Genomic DNA, 14,106 nt, shown 5'->3' with positions numbered 1-14,106 from the left:
CCACCCTTCTCTACGGGTCCCCGCGTTCGGCAGTCACGACTCGTCCTCAGCTGCACCGGAGGAAATTATTGAAAAATGGCGGGAGATTCCCCTCCACCCCCCGCCCGGCCAGCGCGCACACTAACTTGCTCCCCTGTGGCGCCGGTGGCGAATGCTCCAATAGGCGGAGAACTGGTCAGCACCCAAAATCTATTGGCTCAGAGGAGCTGCCGCTCTGCGGTTGGGTCCCGCCCCCTTCCCGGGCCGCCTAGTTGGGTTGCAGCTCACTAGAGGGCAGTATGAAGAGGTGAAAGGTCACGTTATGTAAGCGCCAGTGACAGACGCGCGGGCCTCCGGCGGCGGAGTTGAAAGTGGGGAAAAACGAGGAACCGAAAGGCCGGGAATTCAGAGAGGTCAGGCCAGAAAAGCCCTCTATCATGTACTGACTCTGCGCCATCTGTCACCGAAGGCGACACCGACATCCGGGCACCACTGTCCGTGTGGTGCGCCGGAGGGGGGAGGGGGAGCGCGCGGCCAGGGGCTTTGTCTTTCCACTCGGGCTCCGCCCCCTTCTTAAAGGCACCGCGTTCGGCCACGCCCGGAGATGCGCGGGTGGGGCTCACGGAAGAACGGGTTGGCGGGAAGTAACCCGGAGACTTTATCGGCATCGGTTCTGTTGAGATTACTTGCGGTTCAGGTTGGGTCCCCGTAAAGTTAACTTCTAGACGAGAGTGGGATATTTAGTATAATGCTTGCTTCTAGGAGTTTGCTGGAAAGGATAATATAGAAGCTTCTTTGGAAAAATATATTAAAGGACATGTCTATTAAAGATAAATTCATTCACTCATATAGTCTTTTGGGGCAACAGGGGAAGAAAATAAGACAGATACTACTGCTCTGAAAAAAATAAGAGATAATCACCGTTCTATGTGATGAATGCTTTCATAGGGTGCAGTAGGAAAACAAATAACCGTGCCTGGAGAGTGAGAACGTTTGAGCTACTCTAAGTAGACCACAGTCACTCAAAATTTGTTTGCCCATCAAGTACAGTCAGAAACACACTTTTTAATCATTCATGCCTATTAAATTGTTTGTTGTTCAATCGCTAAGTTGTATCAGACTCTTTGTGACCCCATGGATTGCAGCACACCAGGCTCTCCTGTCCTTCACTATCTTCCAGAGTTTGCTCAGATTCATGTCTATTGAGTCGGTGATGCTACCTAATCATCTCATCCTCTGTCACCCCCTTCTCCTCCTGCCCTTAATCTTTCCCAGCATTAGGGTCTTTTCCAGTGAGTTAGCTCTTCCCATCAGAGGGCCAAAGTATTGGAGCTTCAGCATCAGTCCTTCCAATGAATATTCAAATCTGGTTTGATCTTGAAGTCCAAGGGACTCTCAAGAATCTTCTTGTTTACTACCTTGGTTCAAAAATCTGCAGTGGCCCAAGAACATGTCTTTCCAGCCTAGACAGGAATAAACTGCTAGGTGTCCCTGAATGGCAACATGCCAATGCCAGACCTTTTTCTCTTTTCTTCTCACCTTAAAGTGAGAAGGATCATTGCCAGTAAAAGGTAAATTCTCATTTTTCTACTGAAAAATGCACAACCTAAAAGTTGTGAATTATGTTTTATTTGGCAGACAAAACCAAGGACTTAAGCCCGGGCAACAGTATCTCAGACAGTCTGAGAGACTGCTCGCAAGAGGTAAGGGAGGAGCCAGGATACATAGGAGTTTTTGCAACCAAAGCCAGGTAGTCAGAACACGGAAAGATTACTGGGATTTTTGTTTGTTTTTTTAAAATATTTATTTGGCTGTGCTAGGTCTTAGATGCCACATGCAGGCTCTTTAGTTGTGGCCTGCAAATTCTTAGTTGAAACATGTGGAACCTAGTTCCCTGATCAGGGATCAAACCCAGGCCCCCTGCTTTGGGAGCGAAGAGTCTTAGCCACTGGACCACCAGGGAAGTCAAGAAAGATTACTGTTAATTAAAAGAAAACCAAGTATCTCAAGTTGAGGAATTTAGTGCTTTCCTATGGATGGGAAGATGCAAAAGTTCCAGCTCATTGAAATCTTTCCTTTGATATGCACCTCCACTATCTGGGGCCAGTATCCTGTGCTTTTTCATCCTGAGTTTCTGGGGAGGGGTGTTGAGAGTGGACCTAGATGGCAGGCATCCTGTTTCTATCCTAAGTTCCCTTCCTTCAGCCGCTGTAAGGTGATGGCTGGATGCCTGCAACATCTTTGTTTACTGATGTGGCAGGCAACATTTTCCCCCCCATTGATCTAAGTCAGATGTCAGCTCTTTGAAGCCCCTTCAGGCCATCTAGCAGTGAAGAGAGCTTATCTCCCTTCAGTAGCCATTTCTTCTAAGAGGATTAGGAGAAACCTCAGAGGCCATGGCATTTGAGCTGATTGTGAAGAGAAGTTGCAGCTCACTAGGCAGAAAAGAGGGATGGACATCCTAGGCAGGAGCAGCAGAGCAGACGTGGTAAATTCAGGGCCTAAACACAGGGATCTCCAGCCAGATAGTATCAAGAGAGAATGGCAAAGGCAAGTTCTCGTTCTGCCACAGCATGTGAGGGTTGAATGGGAGTGACCACGTGGAAGGGAATGGCAGGAGCGGTGATGGGGCAAATGGTCAGCAAGGTCGGTGAAGACAAGTGGCCGGACTTCAGAGGCACAGACAAGGTGACTAACGGGATGGATGCTTGCAGGACTAGACACCTAATGGCAGACTACACGCAGAGTGAAAACTCCAAAAACATTGGGGGGAGAAAAACGAGGGGCCATTTTTGGTATTTCCAAAACGCACCCAGTTGCACATCAGAATGGGCACCAAAGTCATTCCAGTGCTTGTGGCCGCTGTGGACCGAACCCAGCCCTGGTGTTGGTAAAGCAGAGATGTAGTGGGAGACTCAGGGATGGGCTCGGGCTCAGCCCCAAGAACTGGAGGTACCCTGGAGAGCCATCAAGAACAGCTGGAAATCCTGCCGGAAGTGGAAACTAGAGGTGGGGCTTTAAGAATAGAGAATGTCAGCTGTAGCTACACAAAAAGGAGAGCTGAGAAGTGGCTCTCCAAATAAAGAACAGTGCTTACCTTGCAGAGATGGGAGTTATGGGTGGTGGTTTTTTTTTTCTTTCATTATGTTTTCATGTATTTTTGCAGTATGTTTTTCTATAGTGATATTTTCATTTTAAAACAGAAAATAATAAGCTTTAATGTGACTGTTGCTTGGCAGTTGTCCTCCATTTCTGACTCCAGTTTAACACTCGTCTTTCACTGATACAGACCTAAACCCTTATTAGACAGTTTCAGCTTCTGTCACTTTTTTTCATTGTGTGATGCAACTTAAGAGGATATAGTTCCCTGACCTGGGATCAAACCTAAGTCCCCTGTAGCGGAAGTCTGGAATCCTAACAACTGGATGGCAAGGGAAGTCCCTACAGTTTCAGCTTCTGGCTGGTCTTTTCCGGCCTGTCCTGTTGGTTCCTAAACCTCAGAACTTCCCAAATCCACTGTCTTTTATTATTTCCCTTCCCTCCATCACCTTGGGGGAGGGGCAAGTGGGAAGTGAGGGCTTAATGGGTATGGGTTTCTGCTTGAGGCAATGAAAACATTTGGAGCTGTATAGTGGTAATGATTGTGCATTGCTGTGAATGCACTTGGTGCCACTGAACTGTTCTTTAAAATGGTTAAAATGGTAAATTTTATGGTTGTGTATTTTACCATAATAAAAAATTAAAAGAAAAACTTAAAGAGTCAGCCACCTAAGGACCTGGAGCTGTGGGAAACACATCCCATGTACATAGGGTTGTATTCTGTGTACACCGGGGCAGAAGTATAACTCCAAGGACGTGACAACCTCAAACAGAGTCTCCAAATCATTTTCACTGAAGTCACTCTGTGGGAGTCAAGACAACTGGCAGGGCCCAGCCCACAGTGACTTCACAAGCACTCAGCCACCATCACCACCAGCCCCTGCCCCCACAACCCTCAAGAATGACACACTCAGCTGCCAACAAGACATATTTCAAATAGTTTAATTTTAAAAATATTCTATTCAGTGCTAAAATATGTCTTCACTCACCGTTGTCCATTTCCATTTTCTTAAACTTTTTTGAAACAAAAAATAAAATCACAAGGTTCGATGAAACATGCAGATTTCGAAGAAAAGGGAACTTTCTAGAAAGTCTGGGCTAAAGGAGTACTGTGGGGATGAGTACTGTCAGAACCTCAAATTCTCGCTGGGGCAGAGTCTGCGGCAGGAGAGCTGGGGACCATGGCAGGAGGCAGGGGGATACTGGAATGAAATGTCCAGGTGGAAACAGCTGCGAGTATGTGCGTGTTTGTGTGTGTTGGGGGAAGAGGGTGGCTACAGTGGGGGGACAAAGGACTGTCAGCAGCCAGAGAGCCCACGAGAGGCAGGACGGCCTCAGGAATGGGTCCAAGTGCCAGGATAGCATGAAGTCTAGGTGGGACTTTTCTGCCGTCGTGTGGAGTTAAGCCCTTCCCTTCCCTCCAGAGTCCACTCAGGCATTCTCCAACAGCAGCCTACAGGGTCCCTAGCCCTATGGGCAAGTCCATGAATCTACAGTCTCCGTTCAAGTTCAAGTAAGCCCTCGGCACGCTCTTCTCTGGAGGGTGCCTTCCCCCTCTCTTTCCTCTTGCAGAAGCACCAGCAGCTCAGTCCAGAGGCTGTGGAGCAGAGACTGCTACTGGAGGTGACAGATGATCCTGAAGCGGCTGAGGCGCCAGCCTCCTTGGGGTGCAAAGAGGACAGGAGTGCTCCTCTTCTCAGGACCAGGCAGACACAGGTGCCAGGGACAGGAAGATGATGCTACGACCCCAGGTCCTGCGTCCGCCTTCCAGCCCAGAAGGCTCTGAGGTGCAGGCTCTGGATCCCGGTGCTCGCCCTTACCCCAGCAACACAGCACAGCCAGAACCAGAATGCAATAAATAGAGGCATGGGGCCTGGAGGTGAAGGGCGCCAGGGTGGTGCTAGCTTTCCGACGCTGTCTGCGGCACTGCAGGCTGGTCCATACAGAAGCGTTTCAGGGGAGGGGCACTTGAGTCTTCCTCTTCCTCAGCAATCTAGACGCAGCCAGAGCATGGAATGACAAGGCATCCCTCTGAAGCAGACCTCCCCTTCCACCCTAATCACAACCCCGACTGTCTCACAGATCACAGGACCTCTTCTCTACCTCCTAACCTTCTAACCAGCATCCCTTGCTGCCTCCCAACCCCCACTACATCCCTCCCATGCTAGAGAGCCAGTGAACATCAACAGAGCCCTGATATTTTCCTTAGAAACTATGAAAACCAAAGCACCTCCTTACCTGTGTCTCTAGAGGAACTGGTTCTTCCTTCGTGAGGGTCGGAGGTTCATCAGCAACTTCTGAGGCAGGCAGGGAGGGCTCTGAAAAAGCAAGTTCAGTGTAATGCAGGGCCTGCTGGGACAGGAGACCCCCCCAGGTTGGGGGAGTGTTCCTGAGAAGCGCCTTGGTGAAGGGGTATCCACTGGTTATAGAATCAACATACGTTCTAAGAAGAAATTTGCAGAATCCAGTACAAAGGGCACTAACTCCGAAGTTAGAAGGAATGAAACAAATCAGGCAGTTCCACCAGCTGTGGGATCGTGGCCAAGCAACTGAACTTTTTAAGACAACTTCCTCATGGATAAACGAAGACAACAGTTGCTATTCCATGAGGTTTTTGAAAGGAGAATCATGTTTGCTGTTTTAGTCACTAAGTTGTGTCCAAATCTTTTGTGACCCCATGGACTGTAGCCTACCAGGCTCCTCTATGGGATTTCCCAGCAAGAATACTGGAGTGGGTTGCCATTTCCTTCTCTAGGGGATCTTCCCAACCTAGGGATCGAACCCGGATCTCTTGCACTGCAGGCAGATTCTTTATTGCTGAGCCACCAGGGAAACCCAAGACTCATACCAGGCCTCAAATATGAAAAGTGCCTTCCTTGAGGAGAGCCTGGCACTCAATCGTGTTGCTGTTTCTTTCCATCATTCTGTGAAAGGGGAAAATACAACCATTTCCCAAAAGAGCCTCAAACAACGGACAAACAGCTTGAAGCTGCCAGCTCTGAGGCACCGTCTCTAACCAGTGACTCTTAAGAAGATCAAAAGCAAGAGCATGGCCCCTCCAAGACACACATCCTGGGCCAGGGAAGACTCACCTTCAAGGATCTCTTGGCCCAGCGTGGGGGGCTGGGAGTCGTCTGTGCGGAAGTCAGAGGTGTGCGCAGGGCTCAGGGACTCGCTCTGCTGGGGGCTGGGGCTCGAGTTGGTGCTGCTGTCCACCTTGAGCTGATAGACATCAGACACAGAACTCTGGTTGCTGTTTTCATCTGAAAATCAAACATGACAAAGGCAATGGCTGAGGCCGGTCACGCTCGAGGGGGACTCAGTACAGAGCCAAGGGCCTGGGGTCTCTGCAGACAGCGTGGACACAGCTGGGCACATACCGATCACAGCTGCAAACAGCCCCTGAACCAAGGGCAGACATTCCCAGGGCTTCTGCACATCGCAAATTACCAATAGAATCTAAATTGACCAATTTAAGTACATGTTATTTTATGACATATATTCTAAGCACCACCGGATGAAGCCAGAATCTTTAAGTTTATGCAACATTTATATGTCAAGGAGGTTAATATACGCATATGAGTCCCTTCTTTAGTATCCACTAATTATAGCTGGGACCTGGTATTTTCTCACAATCCAGTGAATGGAGGGACGTGGCTCTGCCTCTGAACCTTTCTCACAAGAGGTGTAGAAAATGACAGTCTGTCTGCCATTCTCAACTATCTGAAGGAGGGTGACAGGGTCTGGAGGTGGTCAGCTCAGGCCTTGCACCTGCCCAGGCTCTGCCTCACTGCCTCATGGACCACTGGATCCCACCTGGGAAGCGCTGTTGAAGGCTTAAAGTCACCACCTAACTTAAAAACTGACTCAACAATTCCTTCCTCTCCCCAACCTCCAGCAGCCAGTCACCAAATCGGACCTGTCCTACTGCTCTGATGCCACGTGTGTCCACTCCTTCCTCCCCACTGCCTCAGCTCAGGCCTGGCCTCTGGCAACAGCCATCCAGCTGCCCTCCCTTGGGTCTCAGCCTCCCCGCCGCAGACCTCACACCACTGCCAGGGTGAACTTTCTAAACCCTTCTGTGGTTCCTGCTGCCCACTAGAGGGCCCTATCACATCCTAAACACTGCTCTCGAATCTCCAGGCTCATTGCCTGCCGTTCTCCCTACGTATCCTTGGCTCCAGCCAGGTCGGACCCAAACCTAAGAGCAGCTACCAGCACCGTGTCTGGTATGACGTGCTCCTTCCCATCTTCCTGAAAAGCCCCGATGCCTGCCAACCGGAAGCTCAGGCATCCTCTCCTCTGCAGAGCCCTGGGTCCCAGGCTCCCTTGGGTGGGCACGACCACCCCCCTCAGGCTCCCGCCACTTGCTGTGCACACCTGCGTTTACTATGCTACACAGTGGTCTCCCTCCGTTACACCCGGTGCAGGCAGGCTCTGTGGCTCACGGGTCCTTGAGTCTCCAGCACAGTACACAGGACCTGGCACCCAGCAGGAGCGCACTAAAGGTTCAGGGCATGAAAAGGGTGAGACGGTGGCCAAGCTGAAGAAGTGGAGCCTCCCATGTCTCCCGGAGCTTTATGCTGTGGAGACAGCTCACGCAGCTGGAGGACTGTCCCCCTGTAGTCTCTTCTGTACCATGCCAACCGTGGGGTAGGGGCGGTTAGGGCAGAGGGAAGGAGGGGATACCTGGCTGTTCCCAGTCTAGCTCCAAAGAGAAAACTGTAAGCCTTTTCTAGTCTTCATCCTGCAATGACCACTATCTTCTACACTAAAATGGAAGTAGCATTTTATTACACAAAATAATAGAGTTCTGTCACTTCTCAGCTTAGGTAGATACTTTTCTCCTCCAAGTATCAGTTGCCTTAAATCGGGACGATGGTAACTGCCTGGTTTATAACCCAGGCTGATGCAAATGTAAAAAGGAGACACTGCAGTGATAGTGTTCCTAAGCAGGAACTGCCACACAGGTAGAAAAGGTCGCGCTCTCAGTGCAGTGCTGACTCAGGCCGGACGTCTACCGAAGACTGGCTTAGGAGGCGGGGCTTGGCCTAACTGTAGACAGACAGACAGACGCCCCAGCCTGGGGGTGGAAGGGGGAGGCGCCCCTCTGAAGCGCTCTCATCAAATGCACAGTCTAAAGAACAGAGCTTCTGATCCAGAAAACCAGGACCTACCACCGGTCCTCACTTACGAGTGACTAACTTTAGACGTGGCGCCTCGCCTCCCTGGGCCTCAGGTTCCTTAACTGGAAAGTGAGGAGACTCGTCTGTCCTGCAGGGTTACTGTGAAGTCGAAATGCAAAGACTTCTGTCAGGTGCCCAGCAAGACACCAGCAAAACCGTGGGCACTGAAATGACACACAGGCTAGTCTTCGGATTACTGATGGGTCATCTAAATATTCATTTTCCTGCAAGAAAGACATGAGGATGCAACTCACCCTGGAATTCAAGAAGGAGAGAGGAATTGGCTGAGGCATCAGAGGGAAAGCCATTAGGTTCCCGGGCTGCGGAACTGTTCGATTTTGACTTTTCTTTCTAGAAAAGGAAAAAAAGAGGAATATGACAGAGCCAAGCAGAAGACTCACAGAAAGAGAGAAAGAAGGTGCTGAGACACCACAGAGGTCTGGATTAGGAACATGAGGAACAACGGGGGTTTTAAGACCCAAGGAATAACAGGATCTGGACAAGGTGTCCCCGGGCCTCAGTGGCTCTATCAGTAAAATGGACCCTTCCAGCGCTAATCTCATGACTCACAAGAAAAAGGCAGCTATATATATCTGCTTCCACTGGAGTTCTCTGTGGGACCCTCCTGCTTTCTGCCCTGATCAGAATGCTCTGCTCGATCCTTCCCTACATGGGTGAGAATTACAAAATACTCATTTGAGCAAAGATCCGTTTCAGGAGCACAGCTAGGGGTAAAAAGTGAAAGAAGAAAGGCCCTTTGACTGGACAAAGGAAGGAGTCACTTTATATGTGATGTGAGCAGGGACAAGACAAGGGGCCCCTCCAAGCTCTACTCCTGACCAACCCACCCCATCCACTTGGAGTGACCTCCCATGTCCACCTCTGCCTTCAGGCGGGATGCAAGTCACATGGGTGGGGGAACCACAGTGGAAGGTAAGCACTAGCTTGCAACACACCAGCCCACAGGAAAGGCAATCACCAACCCAAGCATTTGCAAATGAGAGCATCCTCACAGCTGGAATTTCAAATCTGGACAATCCCAAACTTACTAACCCATACTTCACATACTTGTCACTTTATCGTACACGCATTGTACTAGTAACACAGCTTAGTTTTTGTGAATACTCTCAATCGTAACTCGGCAGTAAGTCAACTGTACATATATATGTATGTAGTCCTTCCCTTCTGTTTTATATGCAGACATAATTTTAGCGCAATTACACTTTACCATTTAACTACAGAGGCTACCTAAACATGATTTTTACTGGCTGCATAATATTCCCAGTATCATACTCACTCAATCACTACTCAACTAGTGGACATTTAGCTTTACCTTATTTAGGACTGTGTTTGTTTAGTACTAGTAGAAATAAATCTACAATGCTTAACTTTTATTTTTCCTGGATTATTGGCGAAATTCACACCAAAAAAAAAAAATTCTTCTAGATCAGAAAGTATAAACATATCTCTCTTAAAATACCCTGTGCCTCCCTACTCTCTACTAGAAGGCTGGCAATACATTTGGAGTATGAGCGTCACAGCACCCATGCCAACTTTTGGTCTTACTGTTATTTTTCCCTGATCTCTCCTTAGTTCAATGACTCTCTGCTCGGATTCTGTGCTCACGTAAAATATGCATTCACTGTAAGAAATTCTGAAAATACAGGAAAAGAGATGAAAATCACCTGCACAACCAGAGATGCCCGAACATAATTGTATCGAAATGGACCATGATTCAACCTTATAACTTGCTCCCCACCCCAACTCATCATATTAAAAACATTTTTCTATGCCACTGAGTAGTCTTTCAGACCATCTTTTAAAAGGGTAACAAAGCTGTACAATATACAGGTGCACAATAACTTAATTCTTTACAGCTAAGATCTTCATTTTGCTTGCATTTTTAAATACCACGAACAATACTGGAATACTCAACACTGCAGATGTACCTTGTACACATCACGATTATGTCCTGAGGATAAATGTCTAGAGGTAAAACTTCTAGATCAAAGGCGTAAATATTCTGAAGGCTCCCACACACACACACTCTCAGCTTTACTGAGGTATAACTGACAAATAAAACTGTACAATATTTAAAGTATATCCTGGGGTAATTTGATATGTGTATATATTGTGAAAGGATTCCCAACATCTGGTTAATTAAGCTTTTTAAGTATACATATATGATCAACCTGTAGAAAGTTTGTCCCAGTTAATTCTCCCATCAGCAGTGTCCCACTCCCTTACATCCTTCACGTATTCTTCTCTACCAATTTGATCATTTTTGATTTTTCCTAACCTAACAGGTCTATGCTAGTACCTTTGAAGCTGGCACACTACCACAAACCAGTGGAAGGTAGATAAACCAATGGACCTCAGGGTCCAGCTCAGAAACCAATACAAACACTGTGAGAAGTCCTTCGGAGAGACAAAGGGAGCTAGGTCCTGGACAAGCAGAACCTGAAATAGCAAAGGGGGATGTCCCCCAGGTCCAGTGGTTAAGATTCTGCACTTCCTATGCAGGAGGGGCAAATCTGATCCCTGGTTGAGGAAGTGAGATCCCATATGGCACAAGTGGAAAAAAAAAGAAATAGGAAAGGGCCAGGGGCTTCCGTTTGAGCAATGGGGAAGGGGGCGTCGGCACAAGAGATCGAGCAGCCTGACCTGTGGCCTGTATGGTACTGGCATCACCAGAGCCAAGGGTAGATGAAAAACAAAGGGTGGCCCCAGAGCCCCTCTAACTTTCACCCACCGGCTTCCATGGACTTGGCAAGGATGGCTGCTCGCAGATAAAGGCAGCATGTGGAGACTGGTACTAGAGAGCTCCCTGGGAGACAGCAGAAGATGAGAGAGGGGCAAAGGGAAAGGCTGAACCCTGAGGCTAATCCCATCCCCTCAGCTATTTAGAGGAGAAAGCATGGAGCTTAGGCTCACGTTCTCCCCTCGGTTACATGCTTCTAGCCAACACAGCTCAAAGTCGAAAGGAAAAGATGAGTGCACAGAGAAAACTAACCAGACACTGGAGGAAAACAGACCCATGAAAGAATTAACAGAGCAAGCTATGCCAGGGAAAGTGCACTAACAGGACAGAAGAACTTAAATAGAATATGGCAACTCTCCTCAGAAAGACAAGGATGACACGGGAAAGTCGTTCTGAACCACTGCCAAGGATATTTGGTATGAGCAATGAAATTGTTCAAAGTAAAAATTAGGTGAATGAGTTTATAAGCAGAAATAGATAAGAGCTGAAGAAAAGATTAGTGAGCAAAAACTAGATGAAGAAGTCAGAATATACAAAGAAAGGATAAAGAGATGAAACAAACTAAAAGTTAAGAAATAAAGCTAGATGTCAACATTACAGGATATTCCATTTAGGGAGTCCCCCGGTGGCCCAGTGGTTAGTCTTTCAGGGGCCCAGTGCTTTGACCAGGGTTCAGTCCCTGGCCAGGGAACTGAGATCCCACAAGCCACACGGTGTGGCCAAAAAAAGATGAAATTCCATTCAAAACAAAGGACAGGGTAGGGACGAAAGGGTGGGGGGAAGGGGGCGATGGAGACCAGAGGCTCAGAGGAAAAATACAGAATTTTATAAGCTTTATACATTGATATGGAAAATTAGTGTAAGTCTTATTAGGTTGGAAGTTGCCAATAAAAAGATTAAAAATAGAATGCAGAACTTCCAGATCAGCAGAAGAAAATCTGTCTAGTCATCATGAGGTGAAGAGAAAAAAAGAAAAGCAAAGTGTATTATGACTGAAATCCTTGTCCATAAAAATAGAATTTTTAGGTGGTCACACTTTCCCAGCCTTTCTGGTGCCTAGACATGCCACAGTTATTATGAACACTTAGTATATACATCTTGAGGAGACTTCTGGAAAACTCCTTAAATTCATGAAAACACTATATGCCAACCCTTCCACTCTCTTACTGCCCTGAACTTGAATATGCTGAATGATGACTAGAGCTCGAACTTGGAATATAAGGTCAAACACGAACAGAGGAATGGGGAATTATTTAATGGGTACAGAGTTTTTTACCTCTGCAAGACGAAGAGTTTCAGAGATGGGTTATACAAGGTGAATGCACTCAACACTGCTGAACTGTCCACGCTGCAGAGGTTAAGACGGTAAACTTCACGACATGTAATCTTACCCCAGCAGAAACAACGTAAAATGAGTAAGGCCACTACTCCCTTAGAAGTAAACTAAAAAGAAAAGGAGAGAGGGTGCCGGAAACCTGGGTTCCTGGGGACTCTTAGAACAAAATTACCACACCAGTTTGGGACTGCATACTTCTGTTTCTCTAAGAACAAAATAACGGCTTTAAACCACTGCTATTTTGAGTTTTCCCTCACGCACAGCTAAACCTAATCCTAATATGCCCAATAAGCAGAAAAATGTAAAACGGGGAAAAACAGTATTACAAGACATACCAGGCAAATACAAATCAAAAGAAGATGGGATATAAAGTGTAGTATCAGATAAAACAGAATGTGAGGTGAGAAAGGGACAAAGAAGGATATTACATACTGGTAAAAAGAGGAACAGGTCAAGATGACGTAAGAATCATAGACATACATGGATCAAAAATAGCGCTTCAAAGTACAAAGGATAACTGACTCATAGACCATGAAAGATACGAAGAGCTGACTCATTTGAAAAGACCCTGATGCTGGGAGAAATTGAGGGCAGCAGAAGGGGATGACAGATGAGATGGTTGGACGGCATCACCGACTCAATGGACATGGGTTTGGGTGGACTCTGCGAGTTGGTGATGGACAGGGAGGCCTGGCGTGCTGTGGTTCACAGGGTCGCAGAGTCGGACATGACTGAGCGACTGAACTGCACTGAGACCATGAAGAAGCAAACAAACCAACAATTTCACACACTCTTTTCAGAAACATACAGAGCAAACCATACAAAGATGGGCAAAGATACAGAAGATTTGGATAACATAACAAATCCTTCAATTGTTTAATTTCATATCGAGAGTATATATCTGTTTTAATTATAAGTGAACTGTCCACAATTCAATTACAGATCAGATCACAAAAAAAGTCCCAGTAATGCCAAAGAACAAATACCCTACCAATTCCATACAATCAGAGCACCAATTTTAAAAGGACAGCTTTCAAAAACCTCACACATCTGAAAACTAAATATCATTCTATTAAATAACCTTTGAGTTAAAGAGGAAACCAAAGAGAAACCTATGAAAATCTTACAGCTAAATGACACCATCATGATATCCTGACACTCATGTATGTCCAAATCTGTGGGAGATAACTACAGAAGTGAAATGGACTGCAAAAAAAAAAGCAAAGAAAAACAAGAAAAAGAGTGCTAAGTGTTCAACCCAAGAAGTGGAAAAAACAGAATAAAACAAAAAAAGGAAAATAACAAGGGCAAAAATTAATCAAATAGAAAAAAAAGCAAAATGAAAGAAAGATGAACAAAAATTACACGATGATTCTTTTAATAAAGGTTTTAGGACCATGTTACATGGGAAAAACAAACAACAAATGTGAAAAAGACAAAATAACTACCAAGAGGCTTTAAAGTACAAAAGGACATTATAAATGACTACACAGCAGCACAACTGAAAACCGATCAGTGCTCGGCAGCAGGGCACTGCTGGCCTTCTGGACAGGCTGACTAATTCTTCACTGCATAGGACTGACTCGTGTGTTGCCAAAAGCTTAGCATGGCTGGCCAACCAAACAGTGCCTTGCCTCATTTCTAAACACTCCTGGGGAAGTGGGTAAGGGTGAAGACTCAGCACTGTCCCCCATTAAAGAAACAATCCCCTACTTGAAATGGAAACATTTTTTGCAAAGACACAA

At 46.7% G+C, this 14,106-nt stretch overlaps 2 protein-coding genes across 2 annotated transcripts in view; both read right to left on the bottom strand.

Annotated features, from left to right (window-relative positions):
- BAZ1B (bromodomain adjacent to zinc finger domain, 1B) overlaps positions 1-647 on the bottom strand; it is a 56,610-nt gene extending 55,963 nt beyond the window's left edge. The window contains exon 1 of the mRNA XM_010854351.1: positions 427-647. Coding sequence (XP_010852653.1) covers positions 427-647 — 221 coding nt within the window. The remainder of the gene's footprint in view (positions 1-426) is intronic.
- Positions 648-3,993: 3,346 nt separating this feature from the next.
- Positions 3,994-14,106, bottom strand: part of BCL7B (B-cell CLL/lymphoma 7B) — a 19,776-nt gene continuing 9,663 nt past the window's right edge. The window contains exons 3-6 of the mRNA XM_010854350.1: positions 8,519-8,615; positions 6,171-6,341; positions 5,317-5,396; positions 3,994-5,071 (exon numbers count right to left, since the gene is read on the bottom strand). Of these exons, the coding sequence (XP_010852652.1) occupies positions 4,979-5,071; positions 5,317-5,396; positions 6,171-6,341; positions 8,519-8,615 (441 nt within the window). The 3' untranslated portion in view covers positions 3,994-4,978. The remainder of the gene's footprint in view (positions 5,072-5,316; positions 5,397-6,170; positions 6,342-8,518; positions 8,616-14,106) is intronic.

Source organism: Bison bison, unplaced genomic scaffold, assembly GCF_000754665.1.
Source record: "Bison bison bison isolate TAMUID 2011002044 unplaced genomic scaffold, Bison_UMD1.0 scf7180017864340, whole genome shotgun sequence".
NCBI lineage: Eukaryota > Metazoa > Chordata > Mammalia > Artiodactyla > Bovidae > Bison > Bison bison.
The sequence above is the reverse complement of the archived record's forward strand: the minus strand, read 5'-3'. Positions and strand labels throughout refer to the sequence as shown.